General features: G+C 36.1%; 1 protein-coding gene across 6 annotated transcripts in view; it reads left to right on the forward strand.

Annotated features, from left to right (window-relative positions):
- The window catches only part of zmiz1a (zinc finger, MIZ-type containing 1a), a 295,579-nt gene that overhangs the window by 223,224 nt on the left and 51,955 nt on the right, over positions 1 to 20,400 (forward strand). For 3 of the 6 annotated variants that reach the window (XM_051923788.1, XM_051923787.1, XM_051923789.1), the window contains one exon: positions 11,214 to 11,249. The exons of the other annotated variants lie outside the window; for them this stretch is intronic. In XM_051923788.1, coding sequence (XP_051779748.1) covers positions 11,214 to 11,249 — 36 coding nt within the window. The remainder of the gene's footprint in view (positions 1 to 11,213; positions 11,250 to 20,400) is intronic. 6 annotated transcript variants of the gene reach the window in all.

The following is a 20,400-nucleotide window of genomic DNA, read 5'->3' on the forward strand; positions in this document are numbered from 1 at the left end:
CCCCTTCCTGATTTCTTATTCTTTTGCATGTTTGTCACATAAAATGTTTCTGATCATCAAACACATTTAACCATTAGTCAAATATAACACAAGTAAACACAAAATGCAGTTTGTAAATGGTGGTTTTTATTATTTAGGGAGAAAAAAAAATCCAAACCTACATGGCCCTGTGTGAAAAAGTAATTGCCCCCTGAACCTAATAACTGGTTGGGCCACCCTTAGCAGCAATAACTGCAATCAAGCGTTTGCGATAACTTGCAATGAGTTGTATACAGCGCTCTGGAAGAATTTTGGCCCACTCATCTTTGCAAAATTGTTGTAATTCAGCTTTATTTGAGGGTTTTCTAGCATGAACCGCCTTTTTAAGGTCATGCCATAGCATCTCAATTGGATTCAGGTCAGGACTTTGACTAGGCCACTCCAAAGTCTTCATTTTGTTTTTCTTCAGCCATTCAGAGGTGGATTTGCTGGTGTGTTTTGGGTCATTGTCCTGTTGCAGCGCCCAACATCGCTTCAGCTTGAGTTGACGAACAGATGGCCGGACATTCTCCTTCAGGATTTTTTGGTAGACAGTAGAATTCATGGTTCCATCTATCACAGCAAGCCTTCCAGGTCCTGAAGCAGCAAAACAACCCCAGACCATCACACTACCACCACCATATTTTACTGTTGGTATGATGTTCTTTTTCTGAAATGCTGTGTTCCTTTTACGCCAGATGTAACGGGACATTTGCCTTCCAAAAAGTTCAACTTTTTGTCTCATCAGTCCACAAGGTATTTTCCCAAAAGTCTTGGCAATCATTGAGATGTTTCTTAGCATAATTGAGACGAGCCCTAATGTTCTTTTTGCTTAACAGTGGTTTGCGTCTTGGAAATCTGCCATGCAGGCCGTTTTTGCCCAGTCTCTTTCTTATGGTGGAGTCGTGAACACTGACCTTAATTGAGGCAAGTGAGGCCTGCAGTTCTTTAGACGTTGTCCTGGGGTCTTTTGTGACCTCTCGGATGAGTCGTCTCTGCGCTCTTGGGGTAATTTTGGTCGGCCGGCCACTCCTGGGAAGGTTCACCACTGTTCCATGTTTTTGCCATTTGTGGATTATGGCTCTCACTGTGGTTCGCTGGAGTCCCAAAGCTTTAGAAATGGCTTTATAACCTTTACCAGACTGATAGATCTCAATTACTTCTGTTCTCATTTGTTCCTGAATTTCTTTGGATCTTGGCATGATGTCTAGCTTTTGAGGTGCTTTTGGTCTACTTCTCTGTGTCAGGCAGCTCCTATTTAAGTGATTTCTTGATTGAAACAGGTGTGGCAGTAATCAGGCCTGGGGGTGGCTACGGAAATTGAACTCAGGTGTGATACACCACAGTTAGGTTATTTTTTAACAAGGGGGCAATTACTTTTTCACACAGGGGCCATGTAGGTTTGGATTTTTTTTCTCCCTAAATAATAAAAACCATCATTTAAAAACTGCATTTTGTGTTTACTTGTGTTATATTTGACTAATGGTTAAATGTGTTTGATGATCAGAAACATTTTGTGTGACAAACATGCAAAAGAATAAGAAATCAGGAAGGGGGCAAATAGTTTTTCACACCACTGTATATACCAGCACTTTCTTTTATTTTCAGCTGGTGTAGTCCAAAATCTAATCAGATATATGGGAGGTGTTTTGTCCTATGAGTTTCATTTGGATGCTTTCAAGTGGCTCACTATGTGCATTTGGCACTCATTCAGTGTGGTATCACTTTGAATGAAAGTGAAGTACTTTTAAATACAGTGCATTGAGCATTTGTGTTTTCCAAGGACATTCGTAAGAGTGCACTATTGTACAAAAACCATGAATGTTGCCTCAAATCAATGTTTCTACAGGTTGATTAATTCAATCAAGTCAATCACCATGAATGTCATAAATCAGTGTTTCTACCCGCTGACCAGTCAGGCTATCAAGCTTTTCTTGGACCATTGAGCAGTTCTTTGTACAAGGTCAAGGTCAAGCAGGCTGTTTTCTAAACATGAAGAAAAATATGAAGTAACATAAAGTAAAAACAAATTAAATGAATAAACCTATAGCCAGGGAGTCTGAAACAGATAAGAAGTTTATTTAAATTTTGTTTTGAGATGTAATGTTTTCCAGCTGGTATTAAAACTGGTTGTCTTTCTGGTGAAGTTTAAAATGAACTCTTACAGGTCAGTCAATTGTCTTCGTCCTCCTGTCTACATGGTACCATACTTTTATGCTTGAAATGCCTTTAAACAAAAGAACCATAACCCCCAAAAAATCACAATTCTAAACCATTAGCATTCTGAAAAAAGAACTCTTTATTTGTGTGGTTCACCTCCACACACCAGAGACTAATAAATACATGGAATACAAGTACACACTAACAGATGGCCTATCCATATTACTAAATGAGAATGGCAAACCGGATATGGATGCAGGGACCTGCCCGTGGACGCAAAAGACATAGTGCGCAAGTGCCACACAAAGCCCATAGAGTAAAACGAGACAGACTACGAACCGTCTGACATGCCGCAAGCAGGATAAAGCGAGGTCAGAAATAAAACACAGAGTAGGAAACAAAGTAAAACTTTATAAAGGGATTAAAGAACGGGGATGAACACATGGAGAACGGGTTACAGATGATGAAAACTGGAATGCAACAGCTTCAAAAAAACCTATGCACGAAACACATGCACACCGAGATACAGAATATAAAGGCAGAAACAACGACAGTTAAATGTCCCCACCACACAGCGGAGGCAGACCCGGAAGGTGCAGGCGCCTACATCGTGCGTCGGAAGGCGCGGTAAAGTACAAAAGGCAAAGGCGCCTACACAGCATGGTAAAAACCGACATAATATGGAAGGCGCAGGCGTCGCCGCCATATTGTGAGTGGCACTAATTCGTGGTGAAGGCGCAGGAGGAGACATAATAAAACAAGAGGAGTCAACGCCCCGCCCCAGAGTGAAATGGGACACACTACGGAGTCCACAAAGGTTCATACGTCAAACCCGAGATGGTACGGACACGCATCTGAAACTGCGGAAGCAAAACTGTCTCGGCTCCAAAACCAAACAGCTCAACAACTAACACAACTTCGACACTGAGCCCGCGTGGACAGATCTAATGAACATGGACGCCTACAACGTGCGTCTCAAACTGCGTGGGCAAAGCAGGCACGGATTCAACACGACACAGCTCGAGTGACCGAGATACAAACACGCGCCTGCCTGGATATAATTAATGAACGCAGGCGCCTACAACGTGCGTCTGAAATGCCGCAGACCAGGCAGACACTGCTCCAAAAAGAAAGAGCTCGACTAAACGAGATACGAAGTGAAATGGGAAACACTAGAGAGTCCGCAGTGCTCCACAATGCACCGCATAATAGTTCGGAAAGAGCTTCGTAGTAACAGTGGGGAGACCCAAAGTGACACGGGCGAACGCTCCGTATTAAACATACGTCATCCTCACACGTCCAAACTATACAGCATAGGTGAATCACATTACAGTGATGCATTATTAACAGTACGATAAACATCACAGTATCACAAACAAATGAAAATTATTACTCGAAAAAGGGAAAATATATTCACCACGGACCAGGTGTCATTGAAACAAAAGCAGAATAAAGCGAGATCAGAAATGAAAGACAGAGTAGAAAGCAAAGTAAAACGTCATAAACAGGTTAAACGAGGGGGCCAAACACATGGACAGCAGGTTACAGATAATGAAGACCGGAATTCAAAAGCTTCAAAAACAAAAGCTCGACTGACCGAGATACAAACTAAAACGGGAAACACTACGGGGTCCGCAGTTCTCCACAATGCACCGCATAATAGTACGGACGGAGCTCCATATTAACAGTAGGGGGCCCCAGAGTGACACGGGCGAACGCTCCGTATTAAATGTGCGTCATCCTCACACATGGCTGCCCAGCGGGCACGGGTTCAAAACGCCGGGGGTAGGCGAGCGAAGCAAGCAGGTGGCGGTGCCCCCTTGTTTGGCCTAAAGTAGAACATTTTATTCTCATTTTGAGATGCATGGTGGCTTTCTCTGTTGTTCATTCTGCTGTTAAATTTTTTGCTGATTCTCGCTTACGAACTATATTGTCTTAGGCAGACTTATTACATTCTTTATAGAAGATCATATGAGTTGTATAGGACTGTAGTCAATGTCATATAATCCTAAAATGCCTGAACTGACATATGACACTGACTGTTGCTGCTGTGTGTATACTTCAGCTTCAGCTAATACATACATTTAAAGGACCAGATGCTGACCTAATCCTACCACTGCCTGCTCTATCATCTGGCCAGTAGTCTATCCATAGTTTTGTTTGGCTCCATTTGATCTACAAAGTTACTGGGGCTTGACATTTGACAATAGGAAGTAACTTTCCTCATCTTCCATTTTGAATCTACATCTTCATTTCATTTCTTCAGTAGGGCATTCTATTTGACATGCCTTTATTCAACTTAGTGCTCTCCTGTTAGTTCTGTGCCCTTTTTGTTTCCAGTACCCTCAGTATTCCACTCTTTCATATGTTGCTTTTAAAGAGCTTCATTGCCTGCTGTAAATGTTTTAATTTTGAGATGTTGTTACTCAGTTGTATTGTCATTTGTTGAAGACAAAGTTGTAGATCTTTTTCAAGGTCTTGTATTTTCCTTATCTCCATTGCCATCCTGTTTTACACTTGGGGGGGGGGGGGGGGGGGGGTCAAGCTTCTAAGCTTGTTCTATACATTTATTAGTATAAGGCAAGACTGGCCCCCAGAGTTTGCTTTAAAACACTGTCTTTTGGAAATCCCATCTGTCCACTTTCAAACCTGCTTAAACTTTTATGCACCAAGACATTTTTCAGTTGTTATGCCTAAATTACATACATGCATTACATATAAATGAATGGTGGCAATTATTCTGCTTGTGTAATAAAAGTGCTGCAAATGACTGAAGAGTAGTGAGTGTAAAACTCCATATTTTTAAAAGAAATTATATAAATAAAAACCTTTGTTTACATCAGTATAAACTAAACAAAAAAAATGGCACTGTAGGGATTTCTCTCCAAAAAACTGGATTTTACAGTACATAATCAAGACATTTCATGTTGCACAATCCTGGAATCAATTTTCTTTTTTGCCCCACCCTGTCAGCTATCAAAATACTGCATTTAGATGTCATATCCCATAGCATTGCAAAGTACACTGTTTGGCAAAATGGTGTTCTTTTTGGAAACATTTAGTCTCTTGTACTTAAGTAGTCTCTCAGAACAAGTATTGCAGCTGCAGTTATATTTTTTTTACACACACTATCTATTGCTGTAAAGCATCAAATCGCTAGTTGAAACTGCCTTTTTTTTTTTTGCAAGTGGCGTTATACAGTGACATTCAATGGAAGGAGGAGTCTTCACATGAAAATTCAAGAGTTGCAGATACAGTGTAACAGTACTCATTGATATGCTAAGAAACATTACCGGTGCTCTAAGCTAAAATTGACAATAACATAGTGAGAACATAGGGGAGACAGCATCTGGGTATGGTAATTGAATCCATGACTTTTGAACAGTAATCTGCACACCACAATGTTTCAAAGTTATATTTTAAGCAACATTTACAAATCAAGTGTAGCATCGAGTACTTCAGCAAACACGACCATTTGAGTAAAGTCCAGACTGTTATCAGAATCTGACTCATATTCCATATACCTGGCATTCTGTAATTTTTCTAGGAATTCCTCAACCATATATTTTCTTTTTTAAAAATGAAGAAGACATTTACCTAGTAGAAACTTCAAATCTTATTGTGCATCAGTCAAGCAATCCCCATGCACTTTCACAGATGTTTGTGCGTAGCAGTGCATAAAGTTGGGCTGTCGCACACCCAGTTTATTTCTTTGATTTTACACACAGTTGTAACGTATAATATGAATGACCAGTCATGGATAACTATACATTATTGGAATGCTCTGACCCTCCACTATGTAGTGGTAATGAGCCTTTCACTGTATGTGGCTTGATGTAGGTGGGATCTGCAATAAAACTAGAGTCATGCAACTGTGACACATTGCTTGCCTTGGTGTATACATGTGCAAATCACATATTTTACTAGTAGACAACATAGAAACCTATTATTTATTTGAAAGAAGATACATTTGGCATGTAAAAATACTATTATTGCTTTTTGGTTAATTTGTGAATTTATTGCAATGTACATAAACAACTTTGAAATATGGATGTGTCCCACCAATGGGACACCTCGTACATAAATGTGTAATAATTTATAGGGTGCTGGAACCTGTCCTAACAGCATCAAGTACAAAGTTTGAACCCAACCTGGTTGGCTCATCAATGAACTTCCATTAATGGTATAGACAGCAACATGGGGTTATGTATTAAAGGAGCCCAGTCCTCAAGGTAGCTGCTTCCCTGATGTCAAAAAGACAGAGAAGAAATATTTTGTTCTCAACCTAATGGATAGAAGACTGTAGCAAACAAAATTACTGTTTTGTTGGAGTTCTTGTGTGCTGGTTCTTACTATTAATACAAAATGAAGAAAGCTTATTTTGTTCTCCTTCTTTCCTCTTTAATGCTTCAGTAAAAGTTTTAAGTTCAAATTGTTTTTTGCTTGGAACACAAAATGTGTCAATTTTGAAATATGGATAGAGGCACGGACTGAGAATAAAGCTGAGCTGCTATATAAAGTGGTTGGTTTAGGCAGACAGATCCAAGTTAATTAAGCACTCAGCAAGTAGAAACCCAGCTTCCTTTCATTTACAAGTGAACTGCATAACTAATGTGAGCAGTGCCTGATCATGTCTTAGACCCTTTTAATTATAAAGTTAAATTTTTGCATTTAATTACACATGAAAAGCACTTGTTAAGAATGGAAAAAGCTGTTGGTTGATAATATCTCATGTTCCAGCGTGCTCATATTTCTAGCAGTTGTGGTAAATAGGCAAGAGAAGTGGCTTGATTGTTTTTTGTTGTTTTGATGCAGCTAAAGTGTAGGTTTTCTGTTACTTGTTGTTTTTTGATGTTAAAAAGGAAATATTTAGCAGCAGCATATAATTATTTGTACTTACACAGGCACATGTAGTGTATTTACATGTATGTGTGTTTGATTAGTTGCATGTTTCAAAAAGCTTCTAAGATGTACAGTTTTTTCAGATTTCAGTAGAATGTTTGGGAAGAAAGCATGTAAGATTTTATTTCCTCTTAAGTTTTTAAACTGAATTAGAATTGTGTGTGTGTTTTTTAATTTTTGGATTTAATAATTTACTTTAACTGGCATTTCATATGTCATTAAGTCGTTAAATTTAGAAACAAGAAAACAGATAACCAACCTTGGTAAAGGCTTAAAGCATCTTTAATGGAAGCTGGGGTCTAAAATTGTAAAACATTGTAAACTAAATACACTTCTCAGAACACATGAAGACCTTTGTCTACCAGTCAACAGTATTGGATAATCAAAAATATTTAATTAAGGCTAAATTGAGTTAAGCTGTATGCAAAAATTCATATTATTTTTCTCCAGTCCATTGCATAGTTTTCTGTGAGCTGCAGGTTTACAGCCCAGAGATATAGCATGACAAAATGAAAGCAATCTGTAAACCTTTTCATTGTTATGTTCATTGTCTAAAACATGTTTTGTTTCTTAACTACAAATTCAAAAGTTGAACTTTTTTTTTCTAATTTACAGCCTGCATCAAATCTGTGTAACATTTCAGAGTTTTCAGTAGGTCAGAATTTTTTTTAAAGCATCCTTCCAGATTTAAGCTTCTCAGATGCTAAACTGTCAAAGGTCATCTTTGTATTTCCCTGCCACCCCCTTTGACCCATATACATGTAATTGACAAATAAAGGAAATACTTGATCAAGTGGGGTTTTAAATTATATTTAAAGTATATACTTATGCAGGTGCTGTTATTGACATAATTAAACATCTAACATCCCATCGTGCCTAAGGTAATGTATAAAGCAAGGAAGATATATTTATTCATTATGCTGGCTACAGTAGTTCAAAGAAGAAAGTTATAGTGTCTTTAGGGAAAAGCCAACTGTTAGAGCACACGTGGCAGGAGTTTCAGAGATGATGGCTATTACTTTTTCGTTTCTTATACTTAACAAGGAAAAGTAAATAAAATCATTTTGGCATGGAAGTCAGAGGGAAACACCATCAGGTTAGCGGCATCTATGGATAAAAATCTAAACTCCTTGACCATGGTGTATGAAGAAAGGTGTATATAAGCAACTCATGATCATTTGTTTCTTTGAGAACTGTCTATCAGAAATTTCAGATAAGAGGATATTACGGTCAGCTTGCTGCAGACAAACACCTTACTACGCTGTAAAATTCTCTTTTGTGGGTGAAGTGATACAGAGAAGACAAGCAGTGATTTTCTGACCTATGGGAAAGCTTCTGTAATCCCTTATCTGTTTTTATCAGGCTGATGACAATATTTGTAACACATTCCTAAAATGTTCATAGATTCAAATGCTTGTTTCCCCTAGTTTGAGTTTCTATTGCCTGTGCCACTTTGTCACAGTATATTGTATGTTTCCTTGCATGGTTTATAAGCAACTGCTTTCCATTTGAAGGCAAGTTAAATGTCAATAAAATCGGCGCCAGTGTGTGATACAGCGTTATTTCAGTGTTCTTAAATTTTGTGTACCATTTAGTGTCCTAATGGTACAGGAATTTTTTAGGATCTCAGTGCCCATGTCCACAAGGAACTAATGGTCACTGAATAATTTGAAGAGCATGGTAATGAATGATGTAAACCATATATATTAACTGTCTTAAGCCCTTCCAATAGATTCTTTATTAGAGTCTTAGACTCAACTGTTTTCCCCCTGCCTCATAAAAATTGCATTTTCCATTAGAGAATTGTTTGTTTTCTTGCAGTACAATTCTCGGTACTTTATAATCTATGCCAAAGTTTATTGAATCTATTCTGGTGAGTTGTGGTGGCCCAACACTCTTTTTAAAAATAATGTCAATTACCTAATAGATGGATTAATAACTACATCATGAGTAATGAAGTCCCAAGTATTTAACATATATGTGTATAAAGTGTCCTAAGAAAAAGTTACCATAGTGGTTTTATTTGTGTGATTGCAGTGATTATGCCTGTATTACATGATTCTTTTGTATGTTGGACAGATTTTGAGGTCTGTGCTAGGATAGATGCAGCAATCATAATGTGTAGTCTTAAAGCTGGAGTATGGGAACACATTTTCATTTCAAAGCACATTACTTAACCTTTGCCTATAAGATAAAATGGTTAACACATTTCAGATTTTTATATTAATTTAGTAATTTTCTACACATGTATTATGAAACACAAGTTATTGTATGTATGTGTATATATATATATATATATGTATATATATGTATATGTATATATATATGTATATGTATATAATGTGTATGTATGATATATACAGTGGAACCTCGGTTCACGAACATCTCTGAACACGTACAAATCAGTTTACTACCAAAAAGTTTGCCAAACTTTGCATCTGTTCATGACCACACACTCGGTATACGAACAAGCCAGTTTCCCTTTCGGTTTGTGCTCGCCGATGATTTCGGCATGTGTTCAGTCTCTCCCTGTGCATTCCCTGTGCATCGAGAGAGAGCAAGACACACACACACACGCGAGAGAGAGAGTGACACACACACACAGGCGCGCGAGAGAGACACACACACACACACACACACAGGTGCGTGCGCAAGAGAGAGAGACACACACACAGGCGTGCAGAGAGAGAGAGAGAGACACACACACACAAACACACGAGAGAGAGAGAGAGAGAGAGAGAGAGACAGACGCACACACACAGCTAGCGCGAGAGAGGGCTGGACGTATAAGGCAGTTAAAGAATGCACCGGGCTTGTTTTTGTTTTCACTTCTGTTTACAGCGATCGGTTCATAGCGTGCATTGTTGCAATGTTACTTTTCTTGGTGGTTTATTAAATTACGGATTTTTCAAATGTTCACTTTTTTCCCTGTGCTTAAAACTCATTAAAAAAAAAAAAGTGTTTTTAGCGAGCGGTTCGTAGCGCTATAGCGCGAATTCTTGCAGTGTTAGTTTTCTCTGTTGTTCAAGGTTTTCTCAGTGTTGTTCAATGTTTTTACATTTAGTTTACTGTTACGCTGTGCATTCTATGGTATGATTAACTATATTTGTCCTTAAAAACTTAAAAAAAAAATATTATTTACATACAGTTCGTACGATCTGGAACGGATTAATTGTATTTACATACAATCCTATGGGGGGAAATTGCTTCAGTTCATGACCAAATCAGGTTACAACCAGAGTTTTGGAAGAATTATGGTCATGAACCAAGGTTCCACTGTATATATATATATTTATTCACACACAGGATAAAGAGTCTTAACAAAATTTTATTGTGAACTAAAATGACTTTTTATGCAGTATAGTTTTCATAATTATTAAATACTAATTGCTGTCAGGTCACCTCTCCCCCAACAATATTATACAGGCTTAGATGTATGTGTCTGTATTTTATTTATGTATTTATTGTAGTTACAATAGAGGCTTGTAATATAACTTGCTGAGCTTTATGCAGAAAGATGGGGGTGAAATTATAGCCAGCATGTTTGCTCAGTGCAATGCTTTTCCTTCCTTTTGCTATATTGATGATGTTGTTAAGTCATAAGTGAAATCAAGTTTACATTATGCAGTGTGTCTGATGAAGAGGAACCAGGTTATGTAATGTATATTGGTAAGCAATAAGCTATTATTGAGAAAATAAATCACCATATCTATACACAGAAGTCTAACAATCCAAGGAGAGCATCTATCTACTACTGTTTTCAGGGCACAAACAGTTCAGAAGTATAGCAACACTGCAACTTCTGCTTTTATCCTGAGACCAATGTGCATATTTAACAATGTGACAAATGTGCAGGCAAATGAGAGCGTTTCAGAAGATTGATTGTTTCTGCATCTGCTGTACCTAAAATAATGATAAAAGTAAAAATCTCTACAAGGTTGACCCGTTTTCCCTGGGTAACTTTAAACTTGAAATATGCATGAAATCAGAGAATGTTTATGTATTTTGGTGTTTTCTCAAGGTCTTAAATGTAATCATTTGAAATGGCTCAGCAGTAATAACACTAGGCTTTCAAAGTTGATAATATTCAAAGTTGCATATACCAAATAAAATGTTGAATTTAAACCCTACAGAGACCAGCACCTGCAGGAGATGTCAGAGTGATTCAGGTACTCTTACATGTTATGGCATTGTGTCAACAGTGGAGTACTTCATTGAAATACTGTTTAAAGTGTGCCATCATCACATTCAGCTGTCATTGCTGCTATGCCAGTAAAACAAACATAAGTCGTCAAAAACAATGGGTTGGACATAGTTACTTATAATCACTAAATGTAGAAAAAAACTTTTTTTAATGAAGCTGCTAAATATTTTAAATTCATTTTTTTAATAAATTGTGTACTTTGTGCAAATCATATTTCTATGACTCTTCCTCTTTTTATCTAATGATTTAAGAGGCATAATTATAATTCACTTTTATCGACTTGTGTTACAGAATGCAATCAAAAAGTAAAGGCAATTTCTTTTAAATCAAATCCTTTTTGATTTGATCCAAATAATTCTTCAACATTCTTCAATATGATCTCATTGCTCCTGCAAGCACTCCTCACATTCTTGCACAATCTTGTCAAAAGAAAAATGTTTTCATGGCCATTCCCAGTGTCATGATGATGCCCTAAATAGTGTGCATCAGTGCCATGTTCTGCCATTTGTGAACCTTTCCACCTGTTAGGACAGTTTAAAACAACTTTGTTGATATTGAGATAACATTCTTTATTAAATCTGAGGCTCCTTATGTTAAATATGCTTACAGCATGTTGTTTGCTAAAGCTACAGCAGTGACATGATTAAATCTTGATGTGTGGAAAGCAGAGTTCTACTGCATGTGTTGAATGGAGACTACAGACCAGGCTTTTTTGTAAGAATGTAGTTTGTTTAATTGGTTTTTAATTTTACACACTAATTGCCTTTACTTTTTGCTTTACAAATAGTTTTTTTTAGAATATAAAGTAATGCCCCCTTTTATTTTTTTCCACAATTACCTTCCTTGGTCATTAAAGGAGTCCAAGGGTCCTCATCAAATTCCGTTATTTATTTAGTTTTTTTGAATTTTTTTTTTTTTAAATTGAGGCGGCAAATTACAAAGTTAATTTCCAGTGTAATGTAGTTTGCTTTGGATCCTGTCCAGATTTGTCATGAAAATCAAATTACAATACTGTCTCTTTTACAAAATAACAGGTTTAATGTAGTATGTGAAGAAAAGCTTTTGCCATTAAGCTCATTGATAAACATCAGCTTTTGTTTGCCATTTCAGGCTATGCAGTACTGTGGTTTCTGCCCAGTAACATGTTGCGTGTTAGATGATATGCCTTTTTGTGGGCTAGAGTTTGTGTGGCATTCTTCAGGTACAGCAGTCACTGATGTTGAATTAACATTTCATGTGAATGGTTTTATTTTTCTTTGCTACCTTTCTGTGGATGCTTGTCAAGGGCTGATCAAAGTTTTTTTTTATATTTTTGTTTATATTGTTTTCTCTTAATATGTTAACAAGTTTATTAAAAGCTAGTATGCACTTCACATTCATCTTTTTCAGAATGATTGCAAAGATCAGAGCTACACTGTCATTATTCTATTTGCAAGAAAGCTTTTGCAAAATGGCAACATCTTTTCCTTTTATTTGCTGGGAGTTGTTTCAAATTAGCAGGCCTCAGTGAATGATTTCCATTCCCTAAGTATAGGCCTTCACATAAAAGGAGTAGGTTAACTGAGGAAGGTGCTTTTTTATGAGTATATCATGACGTTTATTTAGATTCTGACTTCCTTCACTGAATGGAATGTTTTTCATAGGAAGAAAAACTGAACCTGTTAATGGGCTGTGTTTATAAATATGACTTCTGTTTCAAAATCAATGCAATTATCCCATTTAGACAGATGTCTGGTAGTTGGGGGGGCGGAGTGGAGAGCTTGAGAGTCTGCTGTCTCCCTAAGCCAACCAATTAGGTCAGGTTTGCAGTAAGTCTATAGAGCCATATGCTGCATTATTTAAATAAACAGGTGTAAATGGACAAGCAGATTTAACTAAAACAAAAGACAATAACTTTATACTTTGCTGCTGAACACTCTTCTTATCAAAGTGTTTTTTGATTCTTGTGATTCTTAAGCCTGTGGTTAGATTGTCGTCTTATTAATAAAATAACAGATCACACTGCAGTAGCATCATATTTTATACTACTAAAAATAAATGTGACCTTTTTCTTAATGGCTTCTGTTTTTATTAGTTTTATTAATTATTATTTGATTTTGATGACAATATAATTTCAGAGAGTCTGTTAAAGTATAAACATTTAAAATGTTCAGCAGCAGTTGTGTGTTGTCAAAAACTGTATTGTTCATCTTTTTTTTAATAAGTAGTTTTAATTCGATTATTCCTGTTCTCCAGATAACAAAGAAGCACAGCATGAACAGCTTGTGCATTTAGGCATTTCTCAGTAGCTACTGTATCATACTGGCTGGTCTAAAACCTCTTAAACTGCAGGCACTAATTTAAGGATGTTTTTGGATATTTTGTTTTTAGGTTATTTTAGTCGTAGAACTTAGCATTAGTTATGAAAGCACACATTTGTATTGTAATGGTGGCAGATGTCACCCCCCCTTTTTAACATTGAGACTTTACCCTCAATCCATCCACGAAAGCAGACAGTGATATAAAATAAAGAACTGTCAACAACAACATATCAAGTTATGACCATACAAGACTGTCTGTATGGCTTTTTCTATAACTTCATCCTGATGTAGGATGCCAGATTTACAATAAAAGATTATGTCTCCGTTATATTATCTCAGTTTCTAGTGAGAAGCCAAAATTCTTTCAGGTGTGCAACGACTTTTGTTCAAGTACATAATTTTGTTGTAAAATTTAGGAGAGGTTTATTTCCAAATCTTTATATGAAACAAATCAGTAATTGCATAAAGATAGCAGATATTTTTGATTCACTGATGGAGTTCTCCAGGTTGTAATGTTGGTGAATTCCATATTTTACTTGACCTTAAACAAATGAGCCAATAATACTACACCACATGAAGCTATACTAAAATAGTACAATTTGAATTGCTTCTATTTTGTAGATTACAAAAAACAGTTTCATTCAATCTTTTGCATGATGGGAGTTTCACGCAATATTTGTGCTTCTTCCCACAGTCCATAGATATACTGCTGTTGGAGGGTGTATATTTGAGTGTACCCTATAATGAACTGGCAGTACGTTTTTTGCACATACTGATGCCATTATAAACTCTTGCGAGAGAGAAGCACTCCAAGAAAATAGATGAAATTAAGAAGCACATTATTCTACTTTATATTGCAGTCAAGGTCATTCGAATTGCAAATTAGGCACAACATGATTAAAAAGACAAGGTGTACCACCCAGTGAATAGGCTACTTGTAATTACTGAGCCTGTGTGGTTTATCTCTCTCTGCAGTTATGACAATTGTCTACATTTTTCACATCATAATACCCTGGTTTCATTTTCTGAAAACAGTTTTAAAAACAACTTTATTTGTTAGGAAATATTTAATCTTTATCAATCATTAAGCAACTAGACAAAGAGCCCGTTTCGACAACATAAGATGAAATGGGCACGAGTGGAATAGTAATAAGTATAAGCACCACAAACCTGATATAGGTGTATTGAATGAATGCAAAATTGAATCAGAATGCGTAATTAGGCCTCGAGCTGTAGTCAAAATCGCCTTTCAGGCCTCTAGAGCTTTAATTGAAGTTGCCTGTCTCTTTGAATTTTTGCAGCCGTAAATCCGCCGCCTGCCGCAATGTTGGGATTGGATGTCGGTTGGAGTCGCCTTTCTCTTTGAATTTTCGCAGTCGTAAATCCGCCGCCTGCCGCAATGTCGGTCTCGTAAGGTTTTTCGGGTAGCTGTGCAGAAGACGACTGCGCATTCGGCTTCGGACGGACGTGAGTGAGTGAGTGAGTGAGTGAGGAGGCTGGCAAATTATGTATTAAGATTATCCAAACTCTGCCAAGTTAAGTGTATTAAAGTCTATTTTTACTATCATGTCCCAATTATAGCATACTACTTGTTGTGTCTAGGAAGTCTAGATTTTTTATGCCGTATGATTTAAAATTCAACTGTTTTTATTAAGACCACATATACAAACACATTTTTGATGAAAGTTTCTGGATGAAGTGAATGTGCTTGTGAGTTTACAGGTCAAAACAGGTTTAATTCATTAATTTAGGAAGGATCAACATTAGCTGTTCTTTTCTCTGCTTTCAAGTTGGGCAGTTGCCTTGGAGCAAATATGTCATGTAACTTTCTTCAAGCGGAAAACTTTACATCTCTGCAATTAACAAGATGAAAGCCCATCCTGCTATTTTTCTTTCATGTGGTTTATATTTGTTTCCAGTCATATGGAAGTGTAAATGATGAGCTGCTCAATTTTAGGAGAGACTGAAGTTCATGTCAACTTCATATTTTAGGTACACGGTGTTTTTGTTTTTTTAATTGTGTATTTGGTATAAAATAGTCCTTAATATGTAACACTGCCTTAATCTATAAACTGATGTCTTATGAGTTTGAGTGAAAGATTAATGGCCATCTAGGAATTGCAAAGTTTAAGAAGTTTACTGTGCTGATCGTGTGGGTCTATTAAATCTTCGTAAGAAAGTTCAAGTTTAGAATTTTAACAGTTTGCATAAAGAGAAAAGATTTTCCTTAAACGTCCATGAAATCTGGCTGACTGATTTGTACTGCTGTTGGAAACTGTGGCAAATCCAGGAAAGTAATTACAAGGTTTCTTAAAGATGGATCTTGACTAATGCTGTGCACTCTTGTTGAGCTAGTTTGTTTTTTTAACAACCCTTAACCTTCTTTCCTTGATAATTAACATTTTTTAATCTGTTTATATATTTATTCTATGAGAAGTTAGCTCAAAAATCATATGTTTAATTATTGTGTTGAAAATTAAAATATTGACTAGTCTGCTCACAAATGAATTACTGAACCAATGAATTGCTTCAAATTTACAGGTTTATATTCAATAATTTCTGCAATCCACAAACTCAAGATGCTTTCATGTGGTTTAAGTTCCTTAAAACCTAATGTTGTACTTGCATGAAAAAAGCATCACTAAATGCTGGATGCTATCCACCACCGACAATACTTTTAATATACAGTTGGTATATAGTTAACATGAGCACCTGCCATGCACATGTGTTCAGAAGAGCTGCAGCCTTCCTTCAGAGGAGCAGCAGGTGCTTAACTAATTGTGATAAAGGGTCATTCTGCTAATGCTTTTGAATAACATAAGTTAGGTGTGGTTTTACATAAAGACCATAGCTTCCACCACTGTGATGCAGTTTTATTGTTCAAAACAGCACCAGTTAGTTGCTTCTGAAAGCTACTTAAACCCAAAGTTGCAGACATTCCACTGAATAAATATTATTACTGTAGTCCTAGTGATTGTTGTGCGCAGTTTGCTGGGGATGTTGTATGCTACATCTGGCTGTTTTGTATTCTACCTTTTGAATTTTTTTTTCCATTAAGAGTTACTTTATATAACCAAATTTATAATTTTTTTTATTCAACACTTAGTGGTAGTTGTTTTAACAGCGCTAAACTCTCAAGAGTAAGACCGAATACTGGATATGTACAAAATATATAGTCTTTTATGTTTCTGCCTTAATTTATTATATGGCTGTTTCTTCTATGAGTTTGACATCTGCCAGGTTGTAAACAGAGTGCTCACCATTTTTATTGACCTTATGATTACTTTCTCTGTATTATATACAAATGTGGAAAACAACAAATATGGTGTCTTGGTATCTTTTTCAAGTCTGAATTTGAGCTGTACCTGCCATCTGCCATCCAGAAACAATGAACAAGACTGGGCCTGCAGCTTTTTCAAAACCTGTAATAGATCAGTCACTTGCCCTTTTTGGTAATGAGTACTTAATAGTCCGCTGTCTTAGAATAAAGAGTAAAACATCACATCTGTTGTCTTGGTGAATTTATAGCATATTTTTGCATGGCAGCAGATGTGCATCTTTTCAGCTTCAGCTATACCTCATGTCTCTTGCAGGCTGCTTCTGTAAACGATGCTGTAGTCTTGAACAATAGAAACTACAATAATGTTTCTTTGTGCTGCTGCAGTGCTATGCAACTGCTTATCAGCGGCAGCACAGTGATAATAAGATGCATTGAGAGATTTAATCTGTACAGAGTTCCAGGAATGTTTGCCTACTTTATATGCTTATAATTTCTGTAACAAGCTAAGCATCTTGTCCTAAATCTTGTAAGTACTATGACATAAATTCAATTTCTTTACAAAATCTGAAAGTAGATTTCATACAATTGATTGCTAATGTTTTTCTTTATTTTCATTTGTTGCAGCACACTTAATTGCAAAAGGTTCAACGTAGGCGTAGCATTTGGTTACAGACAGAGTACTGTTTTCCCAAAGTCAGTGTCTGCATTGCTTTATGGTACATTCATATAAGGCTAAAATTAGGAAATTTTGGCTACAAACCCAGTCTGGCTCATGTTGCTTCTAGGAAAGGAAAAAAAAAAAATCAAGACTGTTTGTTATGCATTTAAGGTGGCACATTTTTAAGGTCCTTCTTTCTTTTAAAGGTCTAAAAGGTATTCTAGGCTAAGAGGCAGTTGTAATAACAGGCAACTGTAAATTCTTTATCATCTCTTTTCTTCTGTTGAATTGATTTTTTTAATTCAAATTCTGATCAGTACTAAGTTTAAAGAGATCCTTAAATATTCAGTAGCATCATAATTTACATCAAGCCTCTCTTTTGTATTATGTAAGGAAACACATAAAATTCTCTCATACCTTTACTGAGCTATTCCTGTTGCTATAAAGAGGATACATGTTGCTTAGTTTTTTTGTTCATTTTCCAAACACATGTACATCTTGCTATTTTGAAATATTTAATAAATAGATTTTGGTTGTCTTTGAAGGCATACATCTGATGACATCTAAGTGTACAAAGAAACAAGTTTAAGCAATACAAAGTACAGGATGGGATGGATTCAATTCTGTTTTTATGCACTCGAGTTTGTTAACACAGGAGAAAAAGAAAGAATACCCAAGAAAAATGTTTTTTTATTATAATTAGTTAATAGGATCTTATTAGTTTAGTGAATGTCACTGTGATTGTATGGGAATGGACACTGCAGTGAACCTGTGCTTCATCTAGTGCCAAGTTTCTTCTGAGATAGCGTACAGCTTCCTCATAATCTTGAATCAGATTAAGTGAGGTGAGAATGTTACATGAGGATGCTGTTGGAGGCAAAAAAGAAAAAAAAAATCATTTTTCATTCCTATTAGCAGCTGTCTACCATCTGTTTTGAAACAAATTAGTTCAGAACTAGGGCCTAACCTGACAGCAGCAGGCACAAGGCGGGAGGCCACCCACACTCTAGGTTTCGATTTACAGTTACCCAGTAATCTTCTGGTGTATCCAAGTCCTTGGGATGAGGGAAGAGAAATTAAATATCAAGCAAAGAATCCATGTACACTGAAAGAATGTCCACACAAAGAGTGACCAGGGCAGAATTTGAAACCAGTACTCTGAAGCACTGAGGCAGAAGTGCTAATGTCTCTATGGCCATGCCAACTTAGTGGTAAATAGAAATCACAAAAATGAAAGCCAGAAATATTTGTTCTATCAGATTTTCAATCCATTATAAAGAAATAATTTAAAGAAGATGAACTGTTACTTCTGAAATATCTTTACTTTATGAAGGGTTTTGTGGAAAAAATGGTTCTTTGACAGTTTACAAAGATTTGTACATAAAAAGTCAACAAACTGCAACATATGTTAAAGACAACATAATAGATTTGGTGGGTTGTGACAGATGTAAATCTTTTTTAACACTGACTTGTTGATACAGACACAGTAAAATGTCATGTTTTGCTTCTGTGTTTTATTTTTCTCATTTTTATTCTTTTTGACATGTATTTGACTTGATATACAATGACTTGTTTAGCTGTGGCTGTACTGTTAAATTCATGACAAACACTTGCCTGAAAAATTAACCAGTAGTCACTGGTAAGACAATATATAGGAAAATAATCACATTTGACATGTTTCCTTCAATCTCTAGTTTGACATTTGTGTATTTGTATTAGACAAATAATTATTTTTGCAGCTCTATGGTAATGCGCTTTGGTTGCTTCCCACAATGATGTTAAGGATAAGCAAGATATCTGATCACAAAACCTAAAACAGCAAATGATAAGCTACAAGCGAAGTTTTTAAAGAAAGCTATCAGGACATACCTACAAAGTATGATTTGCTGTTATAAGAGCACATTGTACATTTTCCAGAATGTATAGTAAGTTGACTGTTTTGAGTTTTAAAAAGCACTTCTGGAACTGGCAAACCATTTCAGTTGGCTTTTGCTGTCGTAAATCAACAACAGACACCTGTAAGGATAATTTTAGCACTAAAGAAAAGAACAAAACAAAACATTCTGGGGGAAAAATTAAAGTAATTCAGTCTGCTGCACATGAATGTGTCCATACCATTCTTCCAAAGTGTGTGCTTCTTTTAGAAGCTTATGGTCAACACTAACCAGCATAATCTGCATACTAAAATTAATAGTTTAATGGAAATATTAACAGACAAGAATAATGTCTCCATCTACTGCCTAATGTTATCTGTGGTTTCATGTACTTTTAAACTGTAGATAGTAATACATTACCTTGTAGACTTTCTTTGAAAAACAAAAATACTGTATCTGGTTAGATTCTTTACACATACAGAATCATGTGGAAATTCACTGTATATTTATAGTGTAATCATAAAAAGAAGCACATGAGCATTATACATAACTAGAATAGTATAACTTTATTTTCACAGAATTAAAGTGTTATCCTTTATTGAGTTTTAGAGAGTGAAACATGTATTTTTTTATCTGGGATTCAACGTCAGAGTGCATTGAACATTACCTGACAAACTACTTCCAGCTGCTGGGAAATGGGGTCCTAGCCTGTGGACTGTTTGTTTATGGTGCCATCTGATGTTTTATGAATCCAAGATGTTTATTAATAATTACATCATCTAAAGGGCAGCTACAGAAGCTTGACACTCAATCATTTAACAGGACAGTAAAGTAGCTTCTACACACCCCTTAATTATTAAATCTTAAAAGCAATTTTTTTCTTATGAACATTATTGTGTGTGTGTGTGTGTGTGTATGTGCACGCGCACAGTAGAAAAGAGTTGTTCATTATTAATTTGTTTAATAACTTTTTAATAACTTTTTTTTTTTAATTCTCAACATGT

Source organism: Erpetoichthys calabaricus, chromosome 2 (assembly GCF_900747795.2).
Source record: "Erpetoichthys calabaricus chromosome 2, fErpCal1.3, whole genome shotgun sequence".
Classification (NCBI taxonomy): domain Eukaryota; kingdom Metazoa; phylum Chordata; class Cladistia; order Polypteriformes; family Polypteridae; genus Erpetoichthys; species Erpetoichthys calabaricus.